The sequence below is a fragment of the Scardinius erythrophthalmus genome (assembly GCF_964197995.2).
Source record: "Scardinius erythrophthalmus genome assembly, chromosome: 8".
Lineage (NCBI taxonomy): Eukaryota > Metazoa > Chordata > Actinopteri > Cypriniformes > Leuciscidae > Scardinius > Scardinius erythrophthalmus.
In genome coordinates this window covers 30,436,128-30,451,157 of record NC_138228.1, presented here as the reverse complement: position 1 = coordinate 30,451,157, position 15,030 = coordinate 30,436,128, and the positions used below count along the sequence as shown (strand labels likewise).

At 37.5% G+C, this 15,030-nt stretch overlaps 1 protein-coding gene across 9 annotated transcripts in view; it reads left to right on the top strand.

Moving 5' to 3' along the window:
- Positions 1-15,030, top strand: part of def8 (differentially expressed in FDCP 8 homolog) — a 143,936-nt gene that overhangs the window by 57,398 nt on the left and 71,508 nt on the right. For 2 of the 9 annotated variants that reach the window (XM_081372085.1, XM_081372084.1), the window contains exon 1: positions 2,439-2,518. The exons of the other annotated variants lie outside the window; for them this stretch is intronic. In XM_081372085.1, the coding sequence (XP_081228211.1) occupies positions 2,494-2,518 (25 nt within the window). In that variant the 5' untranslated portion in view covers positions 2,439-2,493. Of the gene's footprint in view, positions 1-2,438; positions 2,519-15,030 lie in introns of those variants that run through there. 9 annotated transcript variants of the gene reach the window in all.

Here is a 15,030-nt window from a genome sequence, read left to right as displayed (position 1 = left end):
TTCAGGAAACAGGGAGAGACTGGATGAGACTTCAGGACTGCGTTGTCATCATGTCCAGGTACAGGTCCTTCATCGGATCTGGATACGGCTGACTGCGGTAAACCTCGGATAAACAGAGAGACTAATATTAGCGTAGACGCCATTCTTCTTATGATGTAACGAGTACATCAGGATTTATGGGAAGTGTTCCCGGTTCCAGCTGACCTATGCAGCCTAACATTGAATTATAGAAGTCTATAATGTGTTATGTGTATATGCTAGGTTAAAGAGATGTGTTTTTAGTCTAGCTTTGAACTGACAGAGTGTGTCTGCTTCCCGGACAATGTTAGGAAGACTGTTCCAAAGTTTTGGTGCTAAATAGTAAAAGGATCTACCGCCGGCTGTCAATTTTGATATTCTAGGTATTATCAACTGGCCGGAATTTTGAGATCGCAATAGACGTGAAGGACTATAATGCGTTAAGAGCTCGCTCAACTACTGCGGAGCTAAACCATTTAGTGCCACTCATAATAGCATTACAATAATCTAGCCTTGATGTCATGAACGCATGAACTAATTGTTCCGCATTTGTCAATGAGAGCATATGACGTATTTTAGATGGAAAAATGCGGTTTTACAGATAATAGACACGTGACTTTCAAATGAAAGATTGGTATCAAAGAGCACACCCAGGTTCCTAACTGACGTCGAAGACTTGACAGAGCAGCCATCAAGTGTTAGACAGTATTCTAGGTTATTACGTGAGGAAGTTTTTTGTCCAATAATTAGAATCTCTGTTTTTTTTTTCAGAATTAAGTAGTAGGAAATTACTAGTCATCCAGTTTTTTATATCAGCTATGCATTCCGTTAATTTTGTGAATTGGTAAGTTTTGTCAGGGCGTGAAGAAATATAGAGCTGAGTATCATCAGCATAACTAATTAACATAACTAACTAATTCTTGTCAATATTTAAAAAAAACAAAACAATGTAAGTCTTTACTATCACTTTTTATCACTAACACATCCTTGCTGAATAAAAGTATTAATTTCTTTAAAAAAAAACTATTGAATGTTAGTGTAAATTGTTACAAAAGATTTTTATTTTTAAATAAATTGTTAATTATTAACTTTTTGTTTATTAAAGGGTAACACTTTAGTTTAGGGTCCAATTCTCACTATTAACTAGTTGCTTATTAGCATGTATATTACTAGGATATTAGCTGTTTATTAGTACTTATAAAGCACATATTAATGCCTCATTCTGGATGACTATGTTCTACATCCCTTAATCCTTCCCAATTCCTACCCTATAATACCTAAACTTAACAACTGCCTTACTAACTATTAATAAGCAGTAATTATGAATTTATTGAGGCAAAAATCATAGCTAATAGTTAATAAATAGTGAGAATTGGACCCTAATCTAAAGTGTGACCCATCAAAGAATCCTGAAAAAAGTATCACAGGTTATTAATAAAATAATATATTAAGCAGCACAACTGTTTCCAACATTGATAATAAATCCACATATTAGAATGATATCTGAAGGATCCTGCGACACTGACGACTGTATAATGGCTGATGAAAATTCAGTTTTGCATTACAGAAATAAATTATATTTTAAAGTATATTAAAATAGAAAACCAATATTTTAAATTGTAATAACATTTCAAAATATTGCGGTTTTTGCATGAATGTGCATGTTATTCATGTTATGGAGGAATGCACAGTGCATGTAGGTAGTGTGGCATCAATAGCACTGCAGTAAGTAGTGTGCTGTGTGCATGGGATTGAAGAATGTGCAGGGTAGAAATTCAACTGAAATTGCATTAAATCTGGTTGTTTTTACCAAGATTATGCTGGGATAATTCCCAGTTTATTCAAATTAATTCCCATGGAAAGTTTCCAGCCTTGAAAATGCCCAGAATTTTGCACCCTACAAAAAAGTAAAAGTAACTTTATTCTTTATTCCCCCAACTCTGTTGTTTTTTTTCTCTTTTTTCTCTGCTTATATTTTAATATTCATTCTCCCCTCGTCTCACCCTCTACACTCCTACTTTTCCACAGCTTTATTTATTTATTTAGTCTTTTTCAAAGCTGAGGTGTGAATGACCAGGCTAAAACAGGAGGGTTTTATGACACTTTAAAGCAGTTTAGTCTGCAACATAACAAAATGTGAAAAAATAAATAAAGGGATATGAATACTTTCGCAAGGCACTGTATATATGGTTATCATATTTTATTCAGAAAATGTAAAAGAATGACAAAATGGATGTTTGCCAGCCAGGTCACTTAAACAAAATGCCTTTGAGACAATCAGTTGTAAAGGGATGTGAAACTGTGAGAGGGAACAGTGAATTGGAACCAGAAGACAGAAGTGGTGACTGTTGTATCACTTCCTAGATAAAGCAGCAAATATGCAAATTTACAAAAACACACAAAGACTCAGTCTCGCTCTTGAGTTGGAATATTTGAAATTCTCAGTAACGTCTCTAAACAGGTGTATGTGGCAAAATGCTGTTCTGTGACATCTATGCAGGTTAGTCAAAACAGAACCCTATATATTCATAATGGAACATTTCTCTACTCTGCAGTATGTTTTTTTTTATATATATAATCTGTGCTGACAAACTGACACAGTGTATTATAAACATGATAGATTCTATTATTTAAAGCTCCTGGTGTTATTTATTACTATTATTATTAGTTTTGTTTGCTTTCTGTTTACAGTTGTAGCAAATTAGCTCTATGAAATACACTGAAAAAAATGATTCGTTGAATTCAATCAATTTTTTGGTTGCACTCAATGCATTTGTTTAAATGTAGGTAAAATCAATTAAACTTAATCAATTTTATTTAGTTACGTTAGTATAAAAAAAATTAGTAATTCCACCCCTATTTAATTGTTACTTCTACTCAACACATTTAGTTGAACTTAATCAATTTTATTTAGTTTCATTAGTATAAATTTTTTTATAATTCCACCCCATTTAATTGTTACTTCTACTTAAATTATTTATTTATTTATTTATTTATTTTGAGTGTTCAAAATTATTCAGCTTAATCTACTAGTTAAACATATACAGCAGTATTTAATTGACAGTATGAGAGGTTGTTAAACGTCTTTCAAATACACACAGAAATGACTTTGTTTTAATCTTATCTTTAATAGCTGCATCAATTTTTTTTTTTTTTTTTTAAATAGCGAACATGTTTAATTAACAGTCAGTTTCTTTGTGGGTACAACACCCTTTCTGTAGAAATGTTAAAACTTACATTATACAATTGGCCACATAAATATCCAACATATCAACATTGCCCTTATGTGGCAATGGGCCACAGAACATTTGTTTGTGAATCCTTAAAACTCCATTAATGTTAAAAACAGAAGTGCTGAGTTGAGTGGAATTGAGTGAATCCCTAATACAACAGTGCTAAAACTGCATATAAAAGTGCTGACTTAACATTGCACATAAAAAAAAAAAAAAAATTGTAACAGGCACCAGTACATTTGTTTGGGAATCATTAAAAAATGAACACTAAAACTGCTAAAAACAAAGTGTTTACATTTCATGCAACAAATTGCAATTTGAATGGTAGTTTTTGAATGTTACTTTTGAACTATAAATATAGAGGTCTTGAAAGGAATTAAAAGTGCAAGATACAGGCCGTGACATCTGAACAAATTTCATGATAAGCCTGAACATCCATGCCTGCTGCAAAATTACAGCATTAAAGGGGTCGCACACCGGACTCGAACTCATATAGGCTATATCACACACACAAACGCAAAGAAAAATGTAATTCATTTATTTGACAAATTCAATTCCTTAAGGCCTCTCCTCAGGAGGTTAGACCCCAATTTGTACAATAACAACAACACTCCTCTAATAGGGGTTGCACGACTACTACTGGTCGATTTCTTATCAAAACAATACTCGAGTTAACGTTACTCGACTACTCGTGGTTCATGCTACTGTAAATGAAAAGACATGAAATAGCTAGGCTAGATCTTATCAATAAACATTTATTACTTCATAGCCTAATGCAACAATTACATAAGTAAACTCCAGTAGCCCAGAGAGGAGGAAATGAATAGTGGAATAAAGTCGTTATTTTTGTTTGTTTTTGCACACAAAAAGTATTCTCGTCGCGTGATATACTTAAGATTGAGCCACTGTAGTCACTTGGACTATATTAACGATCTCTTTAATAACTTTTCTGGGCCAGCAAGTTTCGGTCACCTAGCAGCCTATGGAGAAGTGATCCAGCTCTCAGATTTCATCAAATATATATATATATAGGGTGACCAGACGTCCCGTTTTTCCCGGGACAGTCCCGTATTTCAACTCTAATTTTAGTGTCCCGACTTATTATGAAAAAAGCATGTTTTGTCCCGTATTTCATTGTTAATATATATATATATATTTTTTTTTTTATTTTTTTTCTTCTGAGTGATAGCATGCGTATTTGGAATAGCCTAATAAAACTAGCAAATCACCTCATAGCATATTTTAGAGGGGAAAACAAATTCCATCCAATAAGAGAAGGCAGAAGGACAATTCCATCCAATCACAATTCCCTCAATCAATCTGAACTTGAGTGAAGGCGGAATCCGACGTCACAGTTAAGTGTAATGTATACGAGACGAGACCACGGATAAGCTTAATTGACTCATTCAAGTGCAAAGATGTCAAAGAAGCGTTCCTGTACATTTAACGATGATCTTCAGAAAGAGTTTAAATTTCTCAAAAGAGAGTCACAATCAGAGGCGAGCAAATTAAGATGCGACATTTGCGGGGCTCGCTTTTCCATTGCTCACGGAGGCCGAGCCGACATTACGCAGCATATGCACACAAAAAAGCACATGGACGCTGCTACAAGTAAGTGTGCTACTCCAAGTGTCAGCGAATTTTTTGTGAAGCAAAGTTGCGAATCTGATAAAGTACATGCAAGTGAAGGACTTTTTGCATACCATTCTGTTATTCATGGCCATAGTTTTCGGTCAGCTGACTGCACTGCAAAATTGATTAAGAAATTGTATGATCCGAAATTTTCTTCAGCTCGCACTAAATCTGAGGCTATAATATGCAACGTTCTTGGTCCTTTGTCAGAGGAAGAAGTGCAGCATGATTTGGACAAGTGCTCATTTGTCACATTAACTGTGGATGCATCCAACCACAAAGACATTAAATTGTTCCCTGTGCTTGTGCGATACTTCAAGCCACTAGAGGGAGTAAAGGTCAAGATAATAGAATTTTCATCTCTGCCAGGTGAGACATCAGATTTGCAAACTGCCTACATTTCCCATGTCATTGAAAAACATGGCCTAGCTCAGAAAATAGTTGCACTTTGTGCTGATAACACTAACACAAACTTTGGCGGTGTTAAAAGAGCTGGTAAAGGCAACATCTGGAGAAAGCTGCAAATGCAGCTAGGAAGGGATATTCTGGGCATTGGCTGTAGTGCACACATCATCCACAATACCCTGCAAACAGCAGTGGATTGCTTACCGATTGACTTGGACTGTTTTGCTGTGAAGGTATACAAATACTTTCATATCTATACAGTGCGCGTAAAGGAGCTCAAGGAGTTTTGTGACTTTGTACAGCTGGACTATCAGAAATTACTGCAGCATGGTAGCACACGTTTCCTCTCTCTTGGTCCATCTCTTGAACGAATTCTGCACCTTTTTGATGGTCTACGTGCATACTTTCTTTCTCAGGAAAAGTGCCCAAAGTTTCTAAGAGACACATTCAGCAACCCTTGCACAAAACTTTGGCTTGGATTTGCACTTAAGCAAACTGCAGCTTTCCATCGTGCACTGGAGACAGTAGAGCAAGACAATATATCTGCCACAGAAGTGGCTTTGCACATATATGATCTGAGAAATGTCTTGCAGGCCAGGCTGGAGGAATCATTTATTCCCTCTGACATCAAAACACAGTTAGACACGCTTGTTGAAGCTGGTGACATAAAAGCTGATGATTTTTATTGTGCAGTGAGAAGCTTTTACTCAGCATCAGTGGATTACCTTGATAATTGGAGCTGCTCACTGGAGAATACAAAAGAACTAGAGTGGGTCCTACTGAGAAGTGTTCCAGAATGGAGAGACATTCAGAGCAGCCTCAGCAAATTCTACTCAAGAATACCTGCTCTCACATCAGTTGACGAAACCATGCTCTTTGATGAGTGGGCCTGTGCCAAAAACATTGTCACTTGTCACATCACTGAGTGGAACAAAAACAAGGTGGCTGTGTCTGAAAGATGGACAGACGTATTTAGTGAGATGGGGAGCAAGTCACTCAACTTTGCAGTCTTATCTTTGGCTGTGGAGTTTGTTTTATGCCTGCCTGGTACATCTGCACCTGTGGAGCGCGTGTTCTCATTAATGAATGCATCATGGACAGATGAAAAATCTCGACTGAGTGTAACAACAATGAAGGCAATGCTTTTCGTACGAATTAATTTCGGACTGGACTGCTCCGCATTTTATGATAAACTCTTGAAAGACAAGCGCACACTGGCAAAAATTGGTTCCAGTGAAAAATACAAAACGGCAACAGTACATGATGATGCTGTTGCACCATCTTGTTCCCACTGATCTGCAATTTCATGTAAGTCTACATTTATTTTTTTACATAGCTAACAATATTATTAAGTGTAAATACTGGTATGTGTGCAGTAAGTGTTGTGGGTCTGTGGGTTCTGTATCTGTCCCGTATTCCTCAATGAGAAATCTGGTCACCCTATATATATATATGTGTGTATGTATATATATATATATATATATATATATATATATATATATATATATATATATATATATATGTATATATGTATGTATGTATATATGTGTGTATGTATATATGTATGTATGTATATATGTATATATATATATATATATATATATATATATATATGTATATATGTATGTATGTATATATGTGTGTATGTATATATGTATGTATGTATATATGTATGTGTGTATATATATATATATATATATATGTATGCATGTGTGTGTGTATGTGTGTGTATGTATATATGTATATATATATATATATATATATATATATATATATACTACTCAAAAAAAATAAAGGAACACTTTGAAAACACATCAGATCTCAATGGGGAAAAATATCATGCTGGATATCTATACTAATATGGACTGGGTAATGTGTTATGAACAAAAATGTGTTATGAACGAAAGGATGCCACATCATTTGATGGAAATGAAAATGATCAACCTACAGAGGATTGAATTCAAAGACACCCCGGAAATTTAAGTGAAAAAATTATGCAGCAGGCTTGTCAATTTTGCTGAAATTTCATTGCAGCAACTCAAAATGGTACTCAGTAGTTTGTATGGCCCCCACATGCTTGTATGCATGCCTGACAACTAATGAGATGACGGATGGTGTGCTGGGGTATTTCCTCCCAGATCTGGACCAGCGCATCACTGAGCTCCTGGACAGTCTGAGGCGCAACCAGGTGATGTCAGATGGACCGAAACACAATGTCCCAGAGGTGTTCTATTGGATGTAGGTCAGGTGAGCGTGGTGGCCCCTTAATGGTATCATTCCTTCATCCTCCAGGAACTGCCTGCATGCTCTTGCCACATGAGGCCAGGCATTGTTGTGCACCAGGAGGAACCCAGGATCCACTGCACCAGCATAGGGTCTGACAATGGATCCAAGGATTTCATCCCGATACCTAATGGCAGTCAGGGTGCCATTGTCTAGCCTGCAGAGGTCTGTGCGTCCCTCCATGGATATGCCTCCCCAGACCATCACTGACCCACCACCAAACCGGTCATGCTGAACGATGTTACAGGTAGCATAACATTCTCCACGGCTTCTCCAGACCCTTTCCTGTCTGTCACGTGCTCAGGGTGAACCTGCTCTCATTTGTGAAAACCACAGGGCACCAGTGGCGGACCTGCCAATTCTGGTGTTCAATGGGAAATGCCAATCGAGCTCCCTGGTGCTGGGCAGTGAGCACAGGGCCCACTAGAGGACGTCGGGCCCTCAGACCACCCTCATGAAGTCTGTTTCTGATTGTTTGGTCAGAGACATTCACACCAGTGGCCTGCTGGATGTCATTTTGTAGGGCTCTGGCAGTGTTCATCATGTTTGTATATATATAGCCCCTTTCACACAGAGATTCCGGAAAATACACGGATAAAGTGACCCGGGATTTGACCCGGGTTCATTTGATTTTGGTTCATTCACACTGCCAGTGATTTTCCAGGATCAGAGAGCGCGTTCACACACAACCCGTGTATGTCCCGGAAAGACACGTGACATCGATGTGACTTGTAATGTCTCAGCAGTGTCTTCAGTTTGCTTATGAGCTGCGATTTCTCTCTCGAGAAACCACGCTTGTGCATTTATTTCTCTGATTCGATCATAAAATTGCGCATTTCGTACCGTTTCACAGCTGGCGAATGATCCCGGCTTCAGCGTCATCACTACGACACGGCATTATTACGGCTTTTGTTCACACAGCGCGCGTCCCGGGACTGAACACGGCAATGTTACTAGGTCCCCAACCCGGCATCGATCCCGGCATTAAACCCGGGTCGTGTTTGCGTTCACACAGAAGGCGTTCCGGCAAATTGCCGGCAATTTCCCGGGTTCAATGCGCTGTGTGAAAGGGGCTTATGTGACCTAGACTTGGTGGCTATTAGATTGTGTCGACCAAATTGACTACGCCACCCCCACTTTCTGGGATGGGGGACCCTAACAATGATGATTTTAACACAGGCAGTTCAAATAAATGAACTAGAAGCCGGAGTACAAAAAGTTGATACTTTATTAAAATGACAGATACAATCCTTCACAGATATAGTGAATAACCTGATTGGTAACACTGTGGTTCAGAAAATATTTCTCACCGGCCCTATCGCCTCACCTGCCCACTTAAAGGCATAGCATACTCATTCTGGTTACATATATATATATATATATATATATATATATATATATATATATATATATATATATATATATATATGTATGTGTGTGTGTATATGTATATATTGGGGGGCCAAACAGGAAATAATTCCATGTAAATCCGAATATATAGTTAAAACTCTGAATATATAATTGTAAATCCTGAATTAGGGCTGGGCGATAAAACGATAACGATAATTATCGCGATATAATTTTTCTCGATAAAACGATATCAAGAGGTCGATAAATGTTCGATAATGTTTATGCGCCAAAAGCGGAACGAAACTCATTTGAACCGCGCGCCACATGGACCGTTTATCCGCTCGGCTCAAAGTCCAAACGGCAGCGCGAGCGCGAGCTCACTAGTGCAGATGCGTTTACTGATCGGTCTCGGTCACGAAATCCAGTGAGAAGCGCTTGAGTTCAGCGAAGAACACAAATGTCTCCGTGATTTAAACCAGTTTAAAGGCAGATGAAACAGCGCTGACAAACTGGAGAAACACTGTGTGCAGCGATACAGTCAAAGAGTATAGAAGTAACAAGAGGCGAAACTCCGTTGCAGTTTTGACAACAGCCACTAGGTGGCGCTTCGGTAGCGCGGCCGCCATTTTGGACTGAACCAACGGCTTTACTGGTAGCACAACTACTGTACAGCATTAACATTATGTCTGAAAATAATTGCAAACAAAGAAAACAGTGTTCTGCCATCAACTGCAACAACTACCAGTGTACAACCAATCTACTAGCATTTCATAGATTCCCCAAAAGATCCAGAGAGGTAAAGTAGAAAAGGTTTTATTAACTTTAAAGTGAGCTAACGTCAACGATAACAGGTGCTGTAACGTTAATGTAAGCTATCCCATAACCGCAGTAACAGTTTGCTAACGTTATGTATTTGGTCGAAATTGTCAAGACTCGAAATGGGCTTTTTAAATCGCATACTTTCAGAGATATATGAACACCTAACCTGGCAAATGACCGCTTTATTAATTCATTGTTATCACTAACCCTTTAACTGTCACCTTTTTTTCGCTTAAACATGAAAATCACTATCCAAACTTAAATGGTTGTAACGTTAGTATGGTTGTAACGTTAATACTATGGTTGGTCTTGTTTTAATTTGTCAGATTATTGTTGAAGTGAAATAAATTATGAAAGTGAAACAGAAAAAAGTTATATAAGTTTGAGTTTATTAAAATGTACAAATTTTAAAATATAATTATTTATATTTTATATAATATATATATATATATATATATATATATATATATATTACAAAATATATTTTACTCTAGAACTGCAAGAAAATGAAAGCAAAAAATCTGAACAAGTTGTGTTCCACATTTTAGGTTGATATGTTGATATCTCGCTCCCTCACCCTTTCTGCCGTGTGCTCTAACGTTACTGCTAGGTTTGGAGCTGCGCGCTCTTGCTCGCTCGCTCTAGATTCCGGGTGATTTTAGCTAATTTGCGGGCATCAGGGAGCCGCTATAAATATGCGGGAGACTCCCGGATCTTCCGGGAGACATGGGATGTCTGCTCTAGAGATATTAAAAACTAGAAACTACTTTTTAGTTCATTTAACCGCTTTTGAATTTGAACCGGTATAGTTCAATCCTATGACAGCGGTGTTGCGTTCAGTCCAAGATGGCGGAGCTGCAGCTCTGCGCATGGGTGAGTTTGTTGCAATGGAACGTTCTATTGAGTTTCGCCTCTTGTTACTTCTATACTCTTTGATACAGTCTGAAGGCTTTTCCGTCTACAAATTCCCATCATTTACCATGGATTTACTGTAACGTAATGTTAGCCTAGTAATATCAACTGCACCATGAAATCTGGGATATACATATTAAATTGTATTATATTATTAATGTAGACAATGTATTAAAGGACTAATGGAATATAATTACAGTATTTAATAATGTATTTAGGCTACTTTTTTCATACAAATACCATAGAAACCATAAAGTTACACTTTGCCATGATAGTGAGGTGCTACAGGCTATGCCTGGTTTCATCTGTGGTTGTCATGATCTAAATGCATGATACTGGATAACCAATAGTTAAGTTTAATAAAACTCAAACAGTCAGAATGTTACATTTTACCAAAAAAAAAAAAAAAAAAAAATTAGCACATGCAGAAACTAAGAAATTGTCCAATAAATATATTTATTTTGTTAAGGAAAAATGACAAATGTTTGAATGTTCTACCTCAGATTTGTGAAATGATCACCTGTTTGGCAAGTGTTTGTCATGATATGTTCTGACAATAAAGAGTAGTTTAAAACCACAGTTAACGCTTTTACTTTGGAGCAAAAATCTGCCTTTAAACTTGAAAGAAATAAAGATTTGACTTTTATCGTGATAATTATCGATATCGACTGATATAAAAAAAGGATCGTGATATTTTTTTTTTGCCCATATCGCCCAGCCCTATCCTGAATATATAAATGTAACCCTGAATATATAGTTGTAACTCTGAATATATAAATGTAAATCTGAATATATAAATGTAAATCCCGAATATATAGTTAAAACTCTGAATATATAAATGTAAATCCCGAATATATAATTAAAACTCTGAATATATAAATGTAAATCCCGAATATAATAGTTAAAACTCTGAATATATAAATGTTCTTGCCGCCCTAGGCGGCTGCCTAGTTCGCCTATAGGCACGCCGCGCACCGGCCCTGCTTGCATGTTTATCACTATTAGCAGTGGTTTATGAAACTTCAAAGGGTTTCCTTTAAAATGACACCAAAATTGTGTATTTAGACCACTGTATGTGGGTATTTGAAGCTTTTCAATTTGGGTAGGCCAAATCCAGACGGAAATCCCTCAAAATGGTCTCAGAGTTTAAGAGGTTAAACATACTCCTATAGCTAATCTACTGCCTAACGGTTTGCCAGTTGATAAAACTTTGGATAATATAATTAATAACAACATAAAATCACATCAGTGTAATGACAATGTTCTTTGCATGAAAACACTTCAATTAGCAGAAATATATTCGTATAGACTGAGATGTAAAGAAACAGTGGTGGCCACTATCGCAATGAACTGTCAATAGTGATAAGGTATAGCTAAGAGTGCTCCAGACTAACCATACGAACGAATGACTTACAGAAGGTATTCTTAACTAAGAACGTTTCGGGAAACACTTATTAACGTTAAAGGGATAGTTCACCCAAAAATTAAAATTCTGTCAGTAATTACTCACCCCTATGTTGTTCCAACCCCGTAAGACATTCGTTCATCTTCGGAACACAAATTAAGATATTTTTGATTAAATCTGAGAGTTGTCTAACTCCTCCATAGGCTTCTAAGGGACTGAAACTTGCTGGCCCAGAAAATGTATTAAAGACATCGTTAATATAGTCCAAGTGACTCCAGTGGCTCAATCTTAAGTTTATAAAGCGATGAGAATACTTTTTGTGCGCAAAAACAAACAAAAATAACGACTTTATTCCACTTTTCATTTCCTTCTCTCTGGGCCTCGGGTCTCTTCTACGTGCAAAGAAAATATACATAGGATGTAAAAATATTTTACATCCTATGAATACATTTTATCAGCGTTATGGACATAACATGAAATACACACACTTTACAAGTGTCCTACAAACTCTGTGAATTATTAAACAAACTGCCGATGTAGCATGAAAAAGACTTGCTTGAACACAATGTGTGTTTTTGAAACTCATTTTTGTAATACATTATGTAGGGAAAACCACTGTTATGGATGTGACGTTTTCACATTATGGATGTTAAGTGTCTAAACTAATGACTTTTGATATAAAACTTAAATAGTAATGGCAAATAATTACAAAACTCTAAATTATCCATGATCCACAGGAATACTCCAGACAGTCTTTTAAAATATACAACTTATATACATAAACACGCAATACAGCCAAATTGCTCCACGTCATTTATTTTTGTGGAAAGCCAGTGCAGGCCTGAGCGGCGGTCATATTTTGTACCGCCATGCGGTACATCTAGTTTAAACATAAATATGAAACTAAATAAGCTTTTCTCTAACCCTGTACAACGAACGCGCCAGCACGTTCTGATGGATTTTTCTTTAATGACAGCGGAAGAAACTCCGTCAATTTTTGGCCATACAGATTAGTGTGTAAGACAACTACAAAGGGTCTACTTTTATTTGTGTACATTTACAATAGCACCAAAACCTTGTGCTTTGTAAAATAAAGATCTGCCTTTGTTTCAACTGTCTCTGTATCCGCGAGAATCTTTCTGAAACTAATAAAGTTTAAAGAATGGCCTATTATCACACAAACAATGTGCTGAGGCCACCTATGCAAAATGGTAAATGCCCCCAACAATGCCTTAAAAATAATCAACAAAGGCTATAGTACAGTAGCCTACATTACACTGAGATTTCATGTCGGACCGGGATTTGAGCGCTTGGGCCGTGAGCGATTGAGTGGAGCGCACTGGCATAGAGCGGAATATTGAGCGGAGCTCACATGCTGAGTTATAACTATATATTCAGGATTTACATTAATATATTCAGAGTTATAACTATATATTCGGGATTTACAACTATATATTCAGAGTTATAACTATATATTCAGGATTTACATTTATATATTCAGAGTTATAACTATATATTCAGGATTTACATTTATATATTCAGAGTTATAACTATATATTCAGAATTACATTTATATATTCAGAGTTTTAACTATATATTTAGGATTTACATTTATAACTATATATTTGAGATTAACATTTATATATTCAGAGTTTTAAATATATATTCGGGATTTACAACTATATATTCAGAGTTATAACTATATATTCAGGATTTACATTTATATATTCAGAGTTATAACTATATATTCAGGATTTACATTTATATATTCAGAGTTATAACTATATATTCAGAATTACATTTATATATTCAGAGTTATAACTATATATTCAGAATTACATTTATATATTCAGAGTTATAACTATATGAATTACATTTATATATTCAGAGTTTTAACTATATATTCAGGATTTACATGTATATATTCAGAGTTTTAACTATATATTCGTGATTTACATTTATATATTCAGATTTACATTTATATATTCAGAGTTATAACTATATATTCAGGGTTTGTCACGGATGCACACGGGAAGCAGGAAAATCCAAGCGCAGTAATTTATTAAGAGGTCAATCCAACATCATTGTAATCCATGCAGAGGTCAAAAATCCAGAGAAGCAATCCAAACAAGAACAGGTATAAACAGACAAGAAGTGTGGTGACACAAATTAACGACTCCGTACACCTACAGAAACAGGCAGAGAATAAATACACACAGATCTAACAGGACTAACAATGAACAGCTGGGACAATGATTACGGGCAACAGCTGAGTGTAATGAACAGTGATAAGTGACAGACAGAATGCTGGGAATTGTAGTCAATCTGAAGGACACCGTGAAAACGAGACACAAACCAGACACTGTGACATAACCCCCCCTCTACGGAGCGGCTACCAGACGCTCCATGACAACACTAAAACACAACACAAGAGTTCAGGAGGGAGGTGGAATGGTGGAGGATCAGGGGGAGGGAAGGTGGGCCAGGTCCATGGAGGGAAACGGGGACAGGGAGTGACAGTTCATCTTGCGGCCAGGGCGGAGACTTTCCCTCGGGCGGCCAGGGCGGATCCAGCTGTACAGGCGACCGGGACGGGGTAGGTCCTTCGGGCGGCCAAGGCGGAGACGACTCCTCGGGCGGCCACGGCGGAAACGACCCCTCGGGCGGCCACGGCGGAGACGACCCCTCGGGCGGCCACGGCGGAGACGACCCCTCGGGCGGCCACGGCGGAGACGACCCCTCGGGCGGCCACGGCGGATCCGGCTGTGCAGGCGACCGGGACGGGTCAGGTCCTTCGGGCGGCCAAGGCGGAGACGACCCCTCGGGCGGCCACGGCGGCACAGAAACTGGAACAGACACCACCAGCGCAGGAACTGGAACAGACACCACCGGCGTAGGAACTGGAACAGAACCCACCGACGCAGGAACTGGAACAGACACCACCAGCTCAGGAACAGACACCACCGGCGCAGG